General features: G+C 36.1%; 1 protein-coding gene across 1 annotated transcript; it reads right to left on the reverse strand.

Annotated features, from left to right (window-relative positions):
- Positions 1-120: 120 nt before the first annotated feature.
- Hs2st (Heparan sulfate 2-O-sulfotransferase) lies at positions 121-21,687 on the reverse strand. Its single transcript, XM_083139735.1, has 7 exons — positions 21,385-21,687; positions 16,863-17,098; positions 16,352-16,437; positions 14,708-14,846; positions 13,296-13,393; positions 10,551-10,708; positions 121-4,757 (listed from the first exon to the last, which is right to left on the reverse strand). Exons 1-7 carry the CDS (start codon positions 21,509-21,511, stop codon positions 4,525-4,527), a joined length of 1,077 nt encoding a protein of 358 aa, XP_082995861.1. The 5' UTR covers positions 21,512-21,687; the 3' UTR covers positions 121-4,524.
- Between the last annotated feature and the right edge of the window lie 406 nt (positions 21,688-22,093).

Below are 22,093 nucleotides of genomic sequence, written 5' to 3' on the forward strand. Positions count from 1 at the left end.
TGAAGGCACAGTGCTTTGGGTTCCACTTTAAACTGTAGGCCAGTCCTGATTAGCCTATCTGTGCAAAAACTAAAAGTATAATGACCCTTTTCTCCATTTGAAGTAAAGTAAGAACAGAAATCAAGCATAAAATTATATTTTCATCTACAATTCTTAATTACATTTTTCTATAATTAAATCTGTCACTTTGTAGTGACATGCAAGAACTCGACGTATAATTATGAAACAAATAAAAAAATAATACAGTACAATAATGATCATTTGGCAAGAAAATGGCAAGGCTTCACAGACCATTTCGTTTTTACAATTTTTTTCACTTGCAACTGGAAGCTACATGATTTATTCCCGTGTCCAGTTGATGAGTATCTGCATGCATTTTTTATATTAACTAGAAAATAAATGCCAGTACAAACACTTTTGCATAGAATTGATTTAATCCATTATGAAAAGTGAAAATCTGTGACTTGACCAGGGTTTGGAATTCACATTCTTAGCCGGCACAATAACTACACAGTTTTCCAATAAGTGTTATCTCGTTGATTACATTTTTAGTTTCCTGCAATCGTACAACTGTCTTGAGACTTAACAAAAACTCAGGCCCTGTGTTGGTAGCCTGGACTGCAAACATTGTAGGATACAGTCCTAATTATTCTTGTGCACAACATGTATTAAAAATGAGCCAACGAGATTATTGCTAATAGCAATAAGTATTGGTATGAAATTTACAGATTCTGATTGGTCTAATCATCATTACCAAAAGTAGCAGAAAAGAGACATAAAATAACACAAATACCAAATACTGTTGTATTTCATTAAGGTTCTCACTGCACTGTGACACAATGTTAGATGTAAATGTGATTTCATCACAACTTCTGACCCACACAGGACAATCAGGACTGAACACAGGGATTCTTCAGTATAAGGGAAACCGTCTTACCTATTAGGCTATCAAGAAGCCCAGAAAATAGGGAAAATATCTAATACTCAATATGCTCCTACTTAGTAATTACTTGTCAATTGAAACCCTGGGCATCACAGGTACTCTCTTAGCCAATAAGATAACACTTTATGTGATTTGAACCTAATGCTTCCTTTTCTTCTTGCATTTCATATATTTTTCAAATGTTACCAATATTGTTGTTACTTGTTACCACATGATAAATAACGTTTGCGTACAAAAATCTTTAAAAACAATTACAAATATTATTTAAAAAATTGTGACAATTATTTTATTTGCACTGAATCTACTTGAATTTACTATCCACAGTATGACAGTTCATAAACTGAATGTGTTACGAACTTTACAAATCAATGCTAGTCAAGTTACTACAAATTAAATATTCTACCAACTTTACTCCACTTCTAAATATTATACTCATCAGTATCTTGGATGAATCAATATTCTACAAAGCAACATCATTTCTATGATATAAAAACTATGTACATCATTAATCCATCAGATCTAATAATCATGGTTATATATAGAGGTAAAAAATATTGTACAAACTTAGACTAAATATGTGATGTTAAATTATGCAATCACACACTCTTACAAACATATTTAAATATGTATATACACATTCTTACAAAAATAAACATGTTGTTATCTACATGAGCAAAATGCAAACTTTATTAGAATGCCCAATTTCAGTGAATTTTGTACTCACATTCATATCTTTGTGTGTATATAGTGTGCATATATATATATATATATATATATATATATAATTGTTATGAATTTCTTCAGAAAAATATGTAAATTGCATATGCGCAACCAACTTCTGACCTTAGAGAAACTACTAAACTACTTGAAAGCCACTAAAAAGCACTGGTACATTATTCTTATTACTGTGGATGTCAAAACTGATAAAGGTTACATGGTTTTAAAGGAAATATTAGGGATACCACAAACCCAATTATCATGAGAATGTATATACACCACTGGCGACTTGTAGATTTTCTTGGGTGTAGGGGTAAACAGACCGAGCAAGGTTTTCGAATATGCGTTCAGTTACACAATCACACGTATCACTGGTATGTGTACCTTGTACTAGCCATTGTATTTTTAATGTTACCTGCAGGCCCTCCCTACCTGTCGTGTGTCGATTGACAGCTTTGCCAATATCAACCTCCTGATAAGAGAAGTGCTGTTTCAACTCTTAAATTATGCTAAATGTGATAAAATTATGCTAGGGTCTAATATTATTATTATTATTATACAATTAATTATTATCATTTTCTGATGACTGTTTATGCAGTTATTTTCAAGTGGTGAACTGCGTTGTTGATTATAGTTAAGCAACATTAGGAATTTCCACCACTCAATAAAATGGACTCAGTAAAGTGCTTGAAAAAAGTTGAAGAATATTCGATGACTGATAATGGCGTTAGTTTGTTTTATTTGTCCCTTGCTAACTTTCTACCGATTTCATTTTATAAAATGTTCCGCACTTGTTAAATCGGGGAGGATAACGAAAAGATAAAAACAAGAGGATGGACCAGGGCTTAGTTTGAAACAAGTCCGCTGGATAAGTACAATGAAGATCTGGAATCTTTTTAAAAGTATATTTCCTCAAAATATCTTCATTAGAATTCAATTTCTCTGTTTCCCATGCTATATTTTCCCATTATACCAAACACAGAGTGCTAGATGCTAACGAAGTTCAATTTTTGCTAGGGTTGGCATCACTGATTGAGGATACCACTGGAGCTTCCTCGCGGTCTCGTAAAACTTGGTTATCTCAAAAAAAAAAAAAAATACTCAATGCCATACTTTGCACAAAGACTTGAGTTTCATCACAATTTGATAAACGAAACTGCCTTATGCCTTGTCTGAAAAGTATATCAGTATTCACTATTTCATTTATAATCTAAATTAAAATTATTTTTGAAACCTTCATTTCACACAGGTATCAAGAAAATATACAAAAAAGACAGAGTAATATATACTGATGAGGGATGTTAGTTAACACTTATAGGAAATTTTACTTTAATTAATTTAAAAAAAAATAAACCTCCAAAATATTTCTCTAGAAAACTGTACATTCAATTTGCAATGCTGGATCAGAAAAACTAGGAAGAGGAGGCAGGGAAGCAGTTTGCCAACTACAGCTCAACCAAGAAGAGAAAAACCATCGCGAACTAAAGTGGATAGTTATTTGTTTTCTCCAATCACTTCCCCTTCGCATGAGTCAGTGTGCCTCCCTGTTGCAATTTGTAGGAGCTACCCTCCCTTTCTTTGATGTCCAAAATTTCAAAGATGTTAAATGTTATGTCTTTACTTCTACTGTGTGTCGTTTTTCCCTTCATGATGATACAAACACCTAGCACTGACAAAAGGTTATGATGACGTGTTGTGAAGAATGCTGCACATTTTGGCAATGCAAGGATTACATGCTAAACAGAAAATTGCATTATCCATGCTCCTCTGTTCACTTGTGGTTGAAAATTTGATGACAGCACGACAGTGGTTTTCTCATCTTCGTTAAGCTGTAATGGCCTAAATTGAAAACTTATGGCACAACAGCAGGCACCATTGTGGTTGCAAATCCTCTCACTTTTAGGATAGGGGGAGAGTTATTTTCTTAGTTAAGTTGAAATTGTTATTTTAGGGCCACTTTATGCACAGATAGCCTAATCAGGACTGGACCTACAGTTTAAAGTAGGATCCGACCCAATGTGAAATTTGCCTCCACCGGGAATCGAACCTGGGGCCCCTTGATTACAAGGCAATGATGTTACCACTATGCCATTGGGGAAGTTAAGTATCCCACACAAATTATCTCTCCCTCTCTCTCTCGCACACACACAGTAACCCCAATTTTATATCTTTCCATGTTTCAAGTTTTTTCACTTCAGTCCCTTGTGAAAGTTACCAATACTGACATTCTACTAATATGACAGAAAAGAAAATGTTAAGATTGGCAAATTTCTGAATGATGTGCACTCAGTTATTTTTCTTATGTGGATCTCCTCACTCTGACTATAACTTTCTGGATGGCATGGCTCCCTTTTCTTTTCCACTTTCAATTACATATTAAGTGATTGTGTTGTAGCTTCAGCTGGGTCCTGGCAACACAGCCTTTGCATATCTATTTCCATCATGACAACAAAGTGCTGATAGGAACTGCATTTCTTGATGACTGTTCCATTCTGTTACCCACTTTTATTTTTTGAACAGTCTTATTCTATACATGTGCAAAAAAAATAATTCGTAAATGTGATGTTTGCAGAAACATTACACCAATCTCCCGAGGCATTGAAGGTTCTATTGGAAGGGTAGGGGGAAGTAAGTTCAGTCTAGGTCATAGTAGTTCCTGTATTTAAATATGACCAATCTCTGAATGATCTAATTTTTACTGTACTCATGCATGTAACCTTTACCAGTTTTATTCGTAGTACAGGTAGGAATATTAAAGTCTCCTGCAACATGGCACAAACTGTCACCTTGCAACCATATTTTAACACTAGATTAGTTATCACAGCCATGACATAAAAAAAAATATTATAAACATTGTTTGCATTTTATGCAACACTTTGCTTTGGGCGAATCTTCTCGTAAGTGAACTGTTGGCCCTTGTCTTGCACTAGCCCGTCTTTCACCATGAGTGTTTTCTTTTTAACGTAATGAAACTGTTCAAGTGCAAACTCATAAAATTCATTTTCCATGCGCCATATTTTCGAACTCTCAATGCGTGCCACTGTCTCTGGAGATGGCGGAACCTTCTGCGCAGTTCGTCTCAGGTGTGATCGATTACCTGGGAGCAGCAAAACATAAAATTAAATAAGAAATAACAACAAACATCTTGATAACATGTAGTATTTTTTCAGCCTTGTGTCATGTGTGATTGTTTGTTTGAATGCATAAAACTGAGCACCTACTCATTGTGCAAGTTTCTGGATCATGTAGAAATAGGGATGTGCCGAAGCCGATTACAGATGTATGAAAATTGGCCGAAATTGACACATCGGCATCGGTATCGGTATCGGAATCGGCAAAAAACCGATATTTAAACCGGTACAGATTATACTAGAGTTTTACCTTCTAATAAGTTTTATATTTTAGTTTTGTAAGATTTATTGAAAATTTGGTTATGATTCGTCATAATTGTAGAGTTTTTGTAATAAAATTATTGCAAACTCATTCAGAGGATCAGCCTAACTATAAATCGGAAATAAAACAGTACATTACTGAAGCAGGATCTGCTGTTGTATTGGAAATTCAAAAATGAATATTCAAACCTGAAGCAAGTCCTGAGAAAATACTTGGGCATACCTGCTGCATCAGTATTCGGTGATTGAGTGTTCAGTGTTGCTAGACAGATTTGAGATAAGAGAAGAAGTAGGTTACTTCCTGAAGTGCTTCCAAATCTCGTGTTTCTGAAGTTGAATCTGGCAGAACAGGAATTCACTTTGCATTTCAAAGAACTGCTTGTGTACTAATGTTTATTCTCTTGAGAATCCATGTTCTTCTTAAAGGTTCACATAACATTTTGTAGATGCAAATGTACATTCGCACTCTTGAGAATATATATGTATACACATATGATATGCAAGAGAAATGTACATTACAAATTTATTTTTGTCATGCTGAAAATAACATCCCATTTCTGTTTAATAATCTTATGTATTGGAATCGGTTAAATATCGGTATCGGTTCCAAAAATTATCGGTGAGTACATCGGCATCGGTAAATTTTCAGCTTCGTCACATCCCTATGTAGAAACCTTATTTTAAATGTCATGAATTCAAAGACCTGTGTGTATGGATAAAAACAAAAACATGGGTAGGCTATTATACACATACATACATGCACATGTATACAACTCACCAGATAATGAACAAGTTGATATATCAAGGAGAAGTCACTAGGTTGGAAACTAAATGAGGGCATACTTTATTTTATTCTAAATGTTAGTTTCTGGACATTCTAATGTGAAATTTTTCCTACCAAACAAGCAGGGTTCAGCTCAGCCTATACCACTTCAAACTAATACTGATACCACTGCGAATACCCTTACTGATTACCACCAATACCAATACTTGAAAATTGTAACAATTCCAAGTAATTCAGAATATTCATAAATTTTCATATTTAAGGTTTCCACTGAAACTATATCATGGGAATCTACCAGTTCTGCTTTAAAATATTCATAATTTCACAATAAGAATTATTTAATCACAAAATCCATTTATCCAAACAAATGTTGTTGAAAAATAATAAAAATATGCATTTTGCATAACTTCGAAGATATTTAGACTCTGTGAAACTATTGTAGGGCATTTTTGCAGGCTCAATAAGGCAGCTGCACTCTGGAAAATTATCAGTTGGATGGGTGATTAAATTCCAACCAATGCATTGGTATTGGCTCAGTTCTACTTACAAGTGAAACAAGCAAAATATTATATTAAAACTGAGTCATAACAGAAATTACTTTAGGCTAGGTATGAGACAGATTAATCAGTACTCTACCGGTATTGACTGATAAGGCATATTGTTAAAATTACCGAAATTTTACTGATCCAATATATCTATACATATCTTACAATTTAGTGATATACTGTGCCATTTAATTATAATTTTAATTCTGTATTTTTTGAAAATTAATGTCTAAATATCCAGCTTCTCTTGCATTGCAGAAGTTTGTTTAATCTGATTACATACATTTATGAAGGAAGTCAATTAACCATTTGGAATTTTATATATAATATATAATTTTTATGTTATGTTTACATAATTTTTATGTTATATTTATATAATTTTACATGTAATATTTATACAATTTTTACATACAGAATATTGGTTATCAGTATCGGTCAATTTTACATCAGTACTTTATCGGTGCCTGCCAAACTTTCATATCGGTGGTCCATCCCTAGTATAGAGAGTGAAACTTTGTTTTCAAGTTGAAATATTCTGCAGTTTGAAAATAATTTTTGTTAGTTTCACTTTCAACCACAATGGAATACAGTGAGGGCAATAGAAAATATACACAGTAAAGAAGAACTGAAAATTATACAGGTCAATTATCTGATAGTGAACCATATAAAAATGGATGTATGTATGTATTTGTTCCAGAATACTCTTGAACGCCTGGAGGGATTTCAACCAAACTTGGTACACGTATGACTTACAATCTGGAAAGAAATACTGTGGGGGTAAGGCACCCCTAGGGGTGGGGCTAGGAGGGGGTGGCATGTAAAAATAATCGAAAAAAGCCAATATTAGTGTGGAATAAATAGTTGTCGGGGTCGCTAAGATGAATAGTGACACTCCCAATGCCATTCAACTCCAAGTTCATCACCTATCGGGAGGGGCGATGAGAGAGGGTGAAAAATAAAATGTCAAAAATGACCTACATTAGTGTCGAATCCATAGTTTTTGGAGTCTCTAAGCTAATTGGTGACATTTACGATGACCAAACTTGGTACACATATGACTTACAATGTGGAAAAAATACTGTGCAGGTAAGACACCCCTAGGGGTGGGGGTGGGTGACATGTAAAAATAATCGAAAACGACCGATATTAGTATGGAATCCATAGTAATTGGGGTCGCTAAGATGAATAGTGACAGTCCCAATGCCGTTAAACTCCAAGACACACCTGGCACCCCTAGGGGTGGGGGTGGTAAGGGGGTGACATGTAAAACGACTGATATTAGTGCGAAATCCATAGTTTTCGGGGCTGCTGAGATGAATAGTGACACTCCCAATGCTGTTCAACTCCAAGTTCATTTTACAGTATAGTTAGAATTCATTATATTCCTGTCATATAGAAGATTGTGATAAATAAATACCTGGGCAATGCCGGGCAATCAGCTAGTCAGATATAAAATGTCAAATATTTTATGAAGAACCTAATCATCTCATTAACTAATACATAAATTTACCTCATGCTGTACATAACATATGACATAGCATATTTGAAAAAGGCAGATCTCGGCACATTTATCCAATATAAGGATAGCACGAAGAAGGTTGATGGAAGTCAAGTAGAATGGATATATTCTTATACTTTACACCAGCGGTTCTTGAACTGTCCTAGAGCACGGACCCCCTTCCGAGATCACTCGCTCCCGCACCACAAATTAACTCAAAGTTTAAAGCCCGGAATTTGCATCATACATATTTATTTCTAGTGTTTCATCACTGATTTTCACCATGTAAGGAAGAGAAAATTAAATGAACACACACCCCATGACAGGGTCCCGGACCACAGTTGAAGAACCGCCGTTTTACACTGATAAGTAGAGCCCGGAAGTTTTGCAAAATGCCCATTTTTATCTACTGCATACATTGATAAAATTTTTCCGGATATACGTTTTTTATGTTGCTTCGAATGTTTTAGAAGCCTTTTCATTTTGCCTATTTTGCCTATTTGGGACCCTACTGCCTATTTTTAATTATAATGCCTTTTTTTGCCTTTTTCAATGAAATTTGAACATTTTTTTTAAAAAATGTGTAAAATAAATTATTTTTCTCCCAAAAAACGTTGTTGGCATTTATTTTTCTTCCGTTTATTATGTGAAGAATTTTTCACCTTATTTAAGTAATATTGAACTCACGTATGTTTCAACATTGCTGAAGGAGAAAAGTGTGTTTAAAAAAACAATAGTATTTCATGCTGAGTTAAGATATTGCCTCTCCGTTAACATGTCCTTGTGAATGATTGACTGCTGAAAAACTGTTGCAGAACACCTGCACAATTACATCATCACGTCCAGCATCCATGTCAGGAGGTTATTGGCAAGAAACAGCACTAATGCCCAAGGGCCTTTGCATGGATTCCAAAATCAAGTTCTCTATCTTTAGTTTAGTTCTGCACTTTGGAAGGAAAGGATCGTGTAGTTGTCATCATGCCGAAATTTAGTGTGCTATTAAGTGGTAAGTTACATGGTTACGTGCATGAATTTGGTGAAAGCACATTTTTGACAGATGGTACTATTGTTCTCTGCAAGATATGTGAAAAAACATTCAACCATGAGAAAAAATACTTTATATCTCAGCATGTGTCAACAGCAAAACATAAATCTGCAGTTGCCAAAAAGGTTGGACAGAAGAAGATATCCCTAATTTCAACAGTGGGCACTTCATCCAACAGGCAATCTCAGTTTTCTCTTGAACTGTGCAAAGCTTTCATGGAAGCAGGGATACCTTTATGGAAAGTGGAAAACAAGTCACTGAGGAAATTCCTGGAGAAATACACTAAAGAAACGGTGCCGTCGGAATCTACGCTGCGGAAAACATATTTAAGCATCTGCTACGAAGAAGCTCTGCAAAGAATTCGTGCTGAAGTTGGTGGAAAGAAGGTTTGGATTTAAACAGATCAAAGTACTGACGCTATGGGACGCTGAATAGCCAACGTCATCATATGAACTATGGAACCAACATGCGTCGTCATTTCTTCTCACGTAAGAACAACTAGAGAGAGCCAATGGTTCGTCACTAGCTCAGTTATTCTCAAATTCCCTACTTCTGCTCTGGCCAGATGGTGTACATCATGATGACATGTTACTTTTTATCAGTGATGCAGCTCCCTATATAAAGAAGGCTGCCATAGCATTGAAAATTCTCTTCCCGAACATGCTTCATATCATATGTGTAGCCCACGCAATGCGCAGAATCGCCGAAAAAATTAGTGTTTTGCACCCAGAAGTGGACAGGTTGATTTCGAACACAAAGAAGATATTTCTGAAATCTCCCTCTAGAACCCGAACATTTCAGGAAGTTTCACCTGAGCTTAGTTTACCTCCGCAACCAGTCTTGACGAGATGGGGAACCTGGATATCAGCAGCTATATATTATGCTAACAACCTTGAAAAAATCAGTGAGGTGATCGATGCTCTTCCAGAAAATGAAGCGGCTTCAATTCGTGAAGTGAAAAAAAACTCCTGTGCTATTCAGAACTGAAGAATGAACTGTCGTTTATTTTTGCACATTATGGTGCATTGCCAGAGACAATTACAAAGCTAGAAAAAAGAGGTGAGACTCTTGTAGCATCCATGAAGCATCCATGAAAATCTTCGAGGAATCTATGCAGCAGATGATGGAAGTGTCAGGAGAAAAGGGGTCAGCTGTTGTGGAAAAGTGCAAATGGGTAGTGAGTGCAAATGATGACTTGAAACAATTGAAAACAATTTGTGATATTCTAAAAGGTGAAAATGCTGTTATCGAAATGAGTCCAGCTACATTTGCTTGTTTTATGTATGCTTCATTAACATTTTGCCAGAAATTATAGATAAAAGTAAGTGACTTTCAAATGTGCCTTTTTCAGTTTATTTTGCCTATTTTCCCATTTTTAGTGCCTATTTTCCACATTATAAATGCCTTTTTGCCTGCCTATTTTAACGAAAATAAATGCCTGAACTTCTGGGCTCTACTGATAAGGTATAAATACTGAAACAATGTTGTACAAATTGCACTGAAAAGCAAGTGAGGAAGGGGACTTACCTTGTAAAGTAGCTTCTATGGTTGAAGGTGCATCCTCTACTGGTTAATGAATTGTACTTACTACTTCTAAGCTACCTGTGAAGAGTGAGGTATACTAACTTGTTTGAAAATGTGCCGTTGCTCCTCTAAAAAACTGAGGCAATGTTGCTTCGAGCATCATAACAAAGTCGCTTAGTTCTTCTGTTACACCCACCAGCATGTAATGCTGAATTAAATTTTCCTTTGCTTGCTGCAGGGCCCACTCATTCCCAGGTTCCCTAATGGAAACAAAAGAGAGAATTTCTAATCTATGATGCGATTAGATAAACCTTCGCACTACGTTCTAAAGTTTTTTTTAAGCTCACCTTATGCACAGATAGTCTAAACAGGAGCGTACCTTAAATTTAAAGTGGGATCCATACAATCAATGGAATATGACTAAACCCCCGGCACAAAATAAATTAAATTTAGTTCAAATTTTCATTGTGGTGGAAACTCATCTCCTTGAAGAGTTTACCCAAATGAATCCTTGCATTATTCTTTATACTTTTCTCTGTCTTTCTGTGCACTAACTGTATTACCACAGTCCAGTAGTTAGTGGAAGGGGGAAAACTGAAAAAATAAGTACTGTATTTACGCGTGTACAGTGTGCGTGAGTGTATAATGCGCACTCTGGTTTTCGATGGGTAAAAGTGACAAAATCTCGTATATAATGCACAGTACAATCCAGTTTCAAGAAATGGCTTTCTTAGTTGTAGGTCGTAAAGCTGTTGCTATGCTGATCAAGGGTGAATGATGTCATACCTATTCAATTGCTCATTTCTTCTTTTTCAAAATATATACAGGTATTGGACAAAATAATGGAAACAAGAGTCAGAAGTGGGACATATTTTCAATGTGCCTGGTAACACTGAGCATGGCGGAAATCAACCTTCTCTTGTTTGATGCAGGTAGTATGGACTGTGCACTGACAGTAGAGTGAGGCAGTGTGGTAGTGCACGTTGTTCAGGTGTAGTGAGTGACCAGTATAGCCGACCTGACGGAGTTGGAAAGAGTTCGAATTGTTGGTGCCCGTTTCACTGGAGCATCTGTGAGCAAAACAGCAAAGTTATGCGGTGTAACACGAGGCACGGTCTCGAAAGTCATGACCGCATACACAGTGTACGGTGAAACATGGTCTGCTAAGCACAATAGTGGTTGAAAGACGAAGCTGCAGGAAAAGGACCGCCAGACCTTGAAGCCTATTGTGACGTTGCAGAAGAAAACAATGGCCGCCAAAGTGACTACAGAACTTAATCAGCACCTAAACACCCCATGTCATGCAAAACAGTGAGGCGGGAACTGCATCAAATGGGTATCCATGGGCATGTTGCTATTGCCAAGCCCCTAATAACTGAGACGAATGCTCGAAGGCGACGTGCATGGTGCAGCGACCACAAAACATGGACGTTGGAGGACTTGAAACATGTCATTTGGTCAGACTAGTCAACCTTTACCCTCTTCCCCACTACTGGACGCGTGTTTGTATGTCGAACACCCTCGGCAGCATACGATGTGGACTGTCACCGCCCGACTGTCAAACATGGTGGCGGCTCTATTATGGTCTGGGGCAATACATCATGGTATTCGGCAGCCCCCTTGTCAAATTACACTGTTGGGTCTCATAATCAGTGTATAGAGAACTCTTGGGTAACTAGATTCACCCAATGGTGCAAACCTTATTTCCAAACCGGAATTCCATCTTCCAGGATGATAATGCCCCCATTCATACCGCTGGCACTGTTCAACAGTGATTTCCAGAGCATGCTGATGAGGTTCAACATCTTCTCTGCTCCGCCCAGTCCCCAGACATGAATATCATGGAGCCTCTGTGGGCTGTGTTGGAAACCAGGGTTCGGCGTCGATTTCGACGTCCTTCGTCTTACCTGAGCTGGAGGCTGTGCTGCATGAAGAATGGCTTCAAATTCCACTCACCACCATTCAGGAATTGTATCGGTCTATTCTGTCCCGAATCCAAGCTGTATTTCATGCTAAAGGTGGGCCAACACCGTATTAATACATGATGTTCCGACTTCCACAGGTGTTTCCATTATTTTGTCCAATACCTGTACTTTTTCTTTCCGTGACTAATGTAACATTTATACGAGGCACATTCAGGACCTTCCAAATAGCAGTTAGCAGCACAAGATTTCTTCCATTAAGGAATTTACACACTCCATGTATGTCATATTATTTGGCCAGTAATAGATTTTAATTTTTATTATCTTTTTCCTTATGTTTTCTTTCATCCAAAGTACCATAAAAATCAGAACGTTTCTTCATTTTTTGATGAACTTATTTCAACCACATTTCACATTAGTGTCGTTATCTTGTGTGGAATACTGTTTCCATATTCAGAAACTGCAGGATTCAAGCTTTACAACGATATATAACATGATAGGGTTCCGTAAACATGAAAAATCAATGCAAGTGTCCCAAAATCATGGAACGACCCTGTACGGTTTCATGTTGGTTGTCTGAATGATTTCGTGCATAATACGCACCACAGTTTTTGGGGGCAAAAATTTTGGAAAAAAGTGAGCATTATACATGAGCAAATACGGTAAGTGATTAGTATTCATTTACTTTTATTATGGGTTCTGGCACATACAATCATATCTAAAAACAACTGCAGACTAACAAGTGTGTGTCATTTCAGTGAAAATATTGAAACATTGCACGGTGCACTTGCAAGCCAGCCACGGGACCCTGGCCCACACTTTAGGAACCACTAGTCTAAATCATTAAAGAAAAGGAAAAACATCCTACATCATATCTTCCCACTATGTTACCCCTGAGCATGTAACAATTCAAGAGAAATCTTACCAGCATGCAGAAATATGTCCACAGAAGAATGGAATTTGTAACCACATGTTGTCTGGATCACAATCTGATTGGCCATTCTTAACACATTCATCAAATGACTGGAAAATGAAACATTTGTACCTTTATTGGAGATGCAATATAAAAATAAACATAAAATAAGCATTAACTTAGTAAATAAAAATTACATTTCTTCATCCTCTATTGCTCTATGAAGAAACTGTTCAAATTTTATTTTCTTGCTAAATGTTGCTTACAAAAACTGTATCTAAAATTTTGTGTTCACACTGTTTCCTAATTTCCCTATCTTAATTGCAACCAGAAATGATGACCAATAATTTTTTAAACAATATGAATATATAAGAGAACAATTAAGCCATACTCAAGACTTGACCGTATGATTCTTGTTTAGTACAAATTCACACTAATTGTTGGACAACAGAGGCCAGTTTTAATTCCTCAAGAGCCACAAAAAGTAATACTATTCGCAGTATATGAGAAATATTTGCTCAGTTTACCAAAGCAGATGAACAACACTTGATTGGTAAATGCACTAATTGGTATTTTTTTTATTGTACATTGCTTTCCCTTGGTTGCTTTTGGCTAGCTGCATATCAGGTGTACCAGCACTGAGGCTATCTGCACCCTTCTTATAATACAGGAGCATAAGCCTATTAGAAAAGACAGAAGTAATACACTTCACCCTGGATTTTATGATTTTTCAGGAGAACGAGGAGAAAACAAACTTAAGATCCAGGTCCCACTGTATTATAGAGATCGAAGATGAACTCCTTATCATGAATAAATGAAGAACTAAAATTCTATCCTATTGATGAAAGCTGTGACCGTGAAGTGGTATTCATCCTATAAATGGACACGACGACACCATACTCCACAGAGAATTATATGGGAAGTAGGTCCAGGTGCCACATTTAAATGAAAGATGGAATGTAATTAGTTGCATATTTTGACAGTTAATATTAAAACTACAGTTGGCACCCTCTTAATTGGCCGTTCAGCTGAGGGAAAAAAATATTGATTTCTTGCAGAATGCAGTACAGCCTTCTTTATATACGTGCAGTACTGTATGTATTTCTAAAGATGTAGTCTACATTTTTTTAGTTTTAAAAATGTGTGCATACTGAACAGTGATACATATACAGTAGCTTTCTGTGCTTTCTTATCTGCTCATCTTATGAAGTGATGTTTACTGTATTCCATTACATAATTCAGTTTAACTGGCCATTCTTTTATCCAGCCAAGGAAGCACCCACTGTATTATGTACTTCATAAGTATTTTAACAGAAAAGATACATTAAACAAGTCAATGACTTTCTCTGCATGCAGCAGTGCATTCTCATGAATGTAAGCATCTATGAAATATCCAAATGCACATAGAAACAATTTTAACTCACCATTTTGTCCCCATGTTTTCTTCTCACCAAGTGAGGCCGGAAATCATCCCCATGGCGAAGGAAGTAATAGTACGAAACCAATCGATCCAATGGTCTGCGTAGCAGGTTAATGTAAATTGGTTGCTGGCTTAAACCAAACCTGTAACATGAAAGCTCACAGTGTAACAAAATTTTACAATGTGTGAACAATATACACACTGAAAACACTTTCATTGTGATTTCAGTTCTATTTTCTAGAATATGAGGGAACGAATTTCTGAAATCTTAATTATTCATGAATACTCAAATTAATGTTTCAAAGATAAAGGACAAAGTTTGTTTTTATTAATTGTTGGGCAAATAAAAACAGTTTTGAATTGTAAATGAAAAGAAATCATCAACTTAATTAACAAAGCATTCAGAAATATGTTCAATTTCTGCAAATATTTTTATTACAAATAATGGTCACGTTTAAATTGACCATTATTTTATTACAATAAGAATATTTTACCCATAGTGAACATATGTAAAGCATGGGAAAATTTGTATCAACTTTCCCATGATGATGCATATGAACTATGTCTCAATATAATGTATTTATTATTTTGATAAGAATCATAGTATATTTCTGTGGTGAACAATACAGATTATTTGAACATATTCAAAATAGCCTATATCTATTAGGGATGAACTGATATGAATTTTTTGTTAATATAAAGTATTGATATAAAATTTATCAATACCAATAACTGACATTATACATTGATACAATATAAAATCACAAATGTTTCTTTAATATGCATGGATGGTAATCTTCTTTAACTGATGTCATTTAACCAGGTCATTACAGGAGGGTTTATTTTGAAAAACAAAATGTGTATTTAAGATATGTATAATACAAAACTCAGACATATAAATTATGTATATAAACATAAAATAGTAACAAAACAGTGGAATTTTGCACTAAATTTTAGGCTATTTATTATTTATTTAGATCAATAAAATTATCAGTAAACCAACATGCTTATATTCTATAGAATACTGATTAATTGGTCCTTAACTTTATATTTCATGGCTGTGGGATTCATCTTCAGTCATAAAGAAAAGAAAGATGGTGGAAACTGAAATGAGAGTTCAACATGCAAAGTTGCCAGGCCCAAATCAAAAATAAAGCTGGTACAGAAAAATGTGGTTATTTTGTCAGGGTTGTTGAAAAAAATTGAATGGTATGGTGTGGTATGGAGGAGGAGGGCAACATGAGGAAAAGAGGGGAGGGTTGGGATGAGGGGTGGCTGAATAGCTTTGTTCAGGCCAAGGGGGGGGGGGGTATCACTCATGGATGATAAGTAGGCCCTCTCCCATCTGTTTGGGTCTCTCTGGTGGCATAGTGTGAGAATGTTGTTCCCTTGAAATCAAGAGGTCCTGGGTTTCATACCTGGTGGAGGAACACAGTGTTAGCGTTAGTAAAACCAGCATGATGATTTCCTACCACAGTGAACATTTAACTGAACAGCTCTTGGCAGCCTTAGCATCCACAAAACTATGTGTGGAACATACATTGGCCCCTACAGCAAAACATATCAAAGTAGTCACGTAACATTGTTCAAACACTGAAATTGGTGAATACCAACTGACAAATCTGATGTACAATCAAAGCAAACTTACCGTCCAAAATCTAAGTATGCCATGTGACCATGGTAAATTGCTGGTTTCTTTGCATCCCATTGTGAAATATTTCGTACAAAACGAGCCTGTAAAGAATCATAAAGTAACTCAAAAGTGCAATCACAGCATCTTGCCAATATAGTCAATTGAAGTAATTCTAAACCTACAATTTTATAGCACATTACCAATGGTTTTAACTAAAGAAAAACTCTCTTTGCCAATAGTAGTTCAATCTTTTCACGTCATCTTCAGGCCTCGTTTTTAGTTTTATGGGTGTAAAAAAATACAGAAAAAGTAGGTTTTTATGGGTGATTGAATACATTCTTCTGCATAATAATATTTCAAAGTCTTGTTCCATAATCTGTTACCAAAATACTGAAAACGTGGAAGGAAATTACAGACTATTTTATTAGCAAATCTACCAAGTTTCTTATGTCCTACAGAATCTATTATTTAAGAACACAAACAGTATATTTTTGTCAAGAAGAATTCACAATGGATCCAATCTCACCTGATCAGCCAAAGAGAGTACATGGCTATTTCCTGTAACATTAATATGAAGCACATGGAATCCATTCTTCTTGCATAGATCATATGCAATCCCCATGAAACTTGTAGATGCTGTTTTTGGAACTCTGTTGTAGATTATCACCATGCTCTGTGGATTATTACCAGACAGATATCTGGAATTTCTGCCCAACCGCCGCTGCTCAATTTCATTCAGCTGCAGGCGTGCCACAATCATCTCTGAAATGTGAATGTACTCTTAATTTTGGTTTTATGTAAAAACTGGAGAGAAGTACACTAATGTCCAAAATTAAAGCAGCAAACAGAAATTCTTTCCCGTGTGTCCATTTGACCACATAATACGATCAGGTGATAGTAATATTTATGATGTCATAGACAACTGCTTTAAGATAGAAAATAAACTAACCTTAATGTGCCAGGATTCAGGGGTGCCCAAAATCAGGTCATGCGTTTCCCCCAAATCATATCATTCGCGCCCTTAAACCATATCGTAATCCCCACAAAATATTTAATTACGACAGCGTGTCTACCAAAAGTAACTTTTTTTAGCTTTACTGAACATTATAATTAATCTGCCCCTCCTCCCTAAACAGGCATGCCATCATTCAAGACCACCCCTAAAATCGTTCATCATAATCGCGAATATCGCGTGGATCCCACTTCAAACTGTGGGTTCAGTCCCGATTAGCCTTAGAGTGCATAAAGTGGACTTAAAACACAAAATCAATAAATCAATCAGTACCCTTAACATTGAAGAATTTTAATTTAATGGGGTGTCAATACTTTCTTAACATCCCGAGATATTTAGTCCTTTACTTTTCCAGCTTTTCCTTTGGCACATTTGGGATCGAAAACGGGTGGATGCCTTATCGCTAAACACAGTCTCCAAAATGTAATGTTCGAACTCTCTCTCCACTACAGAAATCCCTCGACAATCTAAGATTTAACACTTTATTAAGAGCTTCCTATACACAGTAAGTAATCACAAAGACTGAAGTATATGTTAACAGACATGAATAAAAATCAAATCATGTGTAAAAAAAAGAAAAAAAAAACACCGTCCGTATACCACTACAGTGGAACCTTGATAACTCGATCCTGAGGGGAACAAGAAAAAATTTAGGTATCAAGGATTTCGACTTACCAAGGTTCGAGTTATTGAGGGCAAAATCGCCGACTTTGAGTTATAGAGCTCTAAACACATTAACAATGACGGTTACATACATGGCAGGGTGGGGGAGTTCAAGTCCCGACACGATTGCTGATCACCTGACATTGTACGTACGCACCCTACACTTCGACTTATTGAGGTCCGTGCTAATAAAACTTCGAGTTATAGACGTGATATAATTTAACTTCGACTCATAGAGGTTTTTCATAGTCTACCTTCGAGTTATTGAGCTCGAACGGCATCCCATACACTGTACAAAAATTCGTCTTATCAAGGTTTTATTCGAGTTGTTGAGGTAAAATTAGGGTAACAGTTCGTTAAATCGGAGACACATTTCTTCATTTTTACAGAAGAAACTACTTACAGAAATGAGTTTCTCTAAGGTTTCCAACGTTCGTCGAGGTATTTTCTTTCATCGTGGAATCTATTTCAACGGGAAATCATGTATGTTTCAAGGGAAAACCGACGCACAAGTGTCATTGCTTTCGCTACATACGTTTGATGACGTAACCGCCTGTCAGTGTTTCCTAGCCCCCTTTTTTCTTTTTAACTATGCTTGCCAAACTTAACCTTATCGGAAATGGTTCGTGGGGCTATCCGTCAGCTACCCGTGCATAATGTACAATTTGCACACGTGACGAACACGATAGTAGGTATTTTTCGGTGAAGAAGGTTGGAAACACTGCATACCTACAACGCTAGTCAACCTCTGCCCGCCATATTGTTTGTTACGGAAGCGAAAAAAGGAATAACAAAAACTACTCTCTATGTGAAAAAATTGTGTTTGTTTTCGTGTAAAATGCATAATGGCACCTTGAACTATGTTCCGCAATACACAATTGGGGTCCATGTCGAAATCTTACACCCTCGATTTTGCAGGTGATTTTTCTTTTTTTTATAAAGAATATGTGCTGCTAATTGTGAATAATAAAATTCTGGAGCGTGGAAATAAGTATTTACGACTGTACAGCCATTTGAAGTTGCGAGGTGGTTGCTGTGTTGAAATTTCCCACAGATTCCAGGCTCCGCCCCTGGGGTAATTAACCTACCGCCTCCTACCACTACCGCGGACCCGCTCCCTACCTACCTTTCTATATAGAGTCCCTTTTGAAGGTATGTTAGAAACTGGCCGGAGTCACCTGTCCCCAATACTATTTTTCGCACAGACACATTTAGGTACCAAAGAAATAAGGCTAAAATTAAACCTCAAAAGGTGACTTTCCTCTTTATCTCAAGTGCAGGATGAATTGCGGGTCGAAGTTCGTTGTATGTCAAAAGTTTTTGTTGTCCTTTTCCACAGAATACTAACCCCCATGTCCGTACCATCATAGAAATAAGAAGTTCCAAATTATCCCATCCCACAAGTCATTTCTGGCTCACAGTTGTGAAGAGAAATGTGCACGATGTTCCACAAGATAACGTATTTACACACGCTGAAGATACCGTTCAACAATATGTTGAATGATATTCCTCATTGCGTCTCGTCGCTGTTTTCCATGCCTGTCAAACCACATAAACTCATCCAGATACTCCTCCAAAAAACGTCGCAAATTATCCCATTTCACAAGTCAATCATAAGAAGAAAAAGAAAATGTTTAGACGTGCACCTGTGACATGAATCCAATATGGAAGCCCTGAAAAGCCGTATAGACGCAACCTACGTAAGGAACTTCAATATCAATAAAACGTAAGTTTTACAGCCGTAGATGTAAAAAAAATACCTTCCGCGCTATTTAGAAACACCCTTTGTTACAAGAAATTTATTTATTTGACGGAAACATTTGAAATGTTCGCGAAATCCAGGGTGTAAGATTTCGGCACCGAGCCCACAATTGGTAAGTATGAACCATGCAAAACACAAAATATCCGATTTTAATGTGTCTCCGATATAACGAACGGAGCGAATTTACAATATAGAGAAAGTCTCCAATTTTTTTAATTTTCGGTTTACTAATTTTGACCTCCTAATCACGAATCTGTTGTTAAAAATCGGCGGCGAAGTCGGAAATTTGAAAAAAAATTTTTTTTTTAAAATTTTTATGAAGGTTTATATCCGTAGTTTTACGAACGAAATTTTATAAGTTTTACAAACGAAATGTTATGACTATGCTTGCCTAACCTAACTTAACCTAACCGAACCTTCCGTGAATGGTTTTTGGGCTAATAATCACTTTAAATACGGAATTCGTAGTTTTGTAGCACGTAAATGACAAACAATGTTTCACAAAACATGTCATTTTTCCTAAAATCAGCGGTGGACTATTTGCGTATTTTTACAAACGAAATATTATAACTATGCTTGCCTAACATATCTAAAGCTAACCTAACATTACCTGAAATGGTTATCCGTGAATGATTTGTGAACCAATGATCACTTTCAATTAGAAATTTATAGTTTTGTAGCACGTAACTGACCAACAACGTTTCATCAATACAGGAGACGCCATACTTTCCTGAAATCAACGTTAAAGCACTGTTGCCAAACTTACCTGTAGTTGTCCGTATATGCTAAATTGAACGAAAGGAGTGCTAATGGAACCTAACCTAACAGGCCTAACCTAACCTAGTCGGCATACCTCGTCCCCGTGATGGTTCGTGGGGCTATGTCACGTTAATAATTTTCTCTCCCGCCTAAATTATCACTTTCAACGACCAATGCTCTGAACAGTGTGGCAACGCTGTAGACGGCGCAAGGAATTTCGAACGTCATTTGTTCTGACATGGAAGATGGTGCCCGTGTTTCTTTATGGATAATTATCGCGGTAATTAACAACGTTATTTTACAACTTCTACAAATAAATATACAATTTTAACACGCGACCCCCGTCTCGTAACTCGAGATACCTCTCTAGGAGTGCATAAGAAGTAAGTATAAGAAGTATGAAGTGAATTAGAGACTTTCTTTATATTGTACATTCTAGCCATAACGAACTGTTACCAAAATTAGTATTGAGTGTTATGGACAATTCAAGGGGATTACAAAAAATTCGACTTATCAAGGAATTCGAGATGTTGAGGTTCGAGTTATCAAGGTTCCACTGTATTAATTGACTATTAACCGAACTTGGGCCAGGACTCTATGGCTCGCAAAATCATGTCTGGACTTACTGTACCGGAAAGTCCAGTTGTGTAACTTCGCTGCAGTGCAACCACTTACAATGACTCAAATGGTGATATTACATTACAAACTAAAATAATGACAAAAAACGAGGAACAAATTTATGGAAACCATACAAAGAAAGCACAACCTGTCATTCCAATATATGAAAATACAAATAAAATAATTTTCATGATAATGTTATTTATGAGATAGACCATCTTGACAGAAACTTACCCAAATTTCGCTTGCTTGTTTCAAGTCTGGATATTTTGGTTTCGAAGTGAAGAAAGAAAAATACAACAAAAAGTATTGCAACTGACAGAATTGGCCACATACGCGTAGCCATCGTTCTTGGAAACATAACTGGTCTCCACAATCATTAAAGTCTGCTTTCATCAGGGATCTTTCCTTGATGAATCAATTTAATCTTCATTTAAAATATTACTTCCACTTTTCAATCTAAAGGCGAAAGGTATGTATATAAAAAATTATATTACACCACTAATATCAAAACATTCAGGATACACACTTTGCTACACAATTACATCGATGAAAGGTAAGCTCTATTGTCCACAACTACAAACAAATGCTTTTAAACTTTTTTTTAAAGTTGTTCTTTCCAAACTACTGAGTTCAATGGTACAAAATGAAATATCTTTTGTTTCCTAAATGATTAATTATGATACGGAAATAGGATTGAAATATTTCAATTCTACATATCAGTACAGGACAATTTGTAAATCGCAGAACAGTAATTTTGTGACATGCATGCAATTTATTCTAAACCGCAATGGCTTGGATCATAATAAGACTATCATATTTATAGTGCATTTAGAACAAGAAATATTCCATTGATCTTGTTTAATATTCTACATTTGTTAATTTCGTTTGTTTTTAAAGTTTAGTTTCTCTTAAATTTACACTTATGGCATATTTTTTTCAA

The sequence above is a fragment of the Lepisma saccharinum genome, chromosome 1 (assembly GCF_977018435.1).
Source record: "Lepisma saccharinum chromosome 1, izLepSacc3.1, whole genome shotgun sequence".
NCBI classification, from domain to species: Eukaryota; Metazoa; Arthropoda; class Insecta; order Zygentoma; family Lepismatidae; genus Lepisma; species Lepisma saccharinum.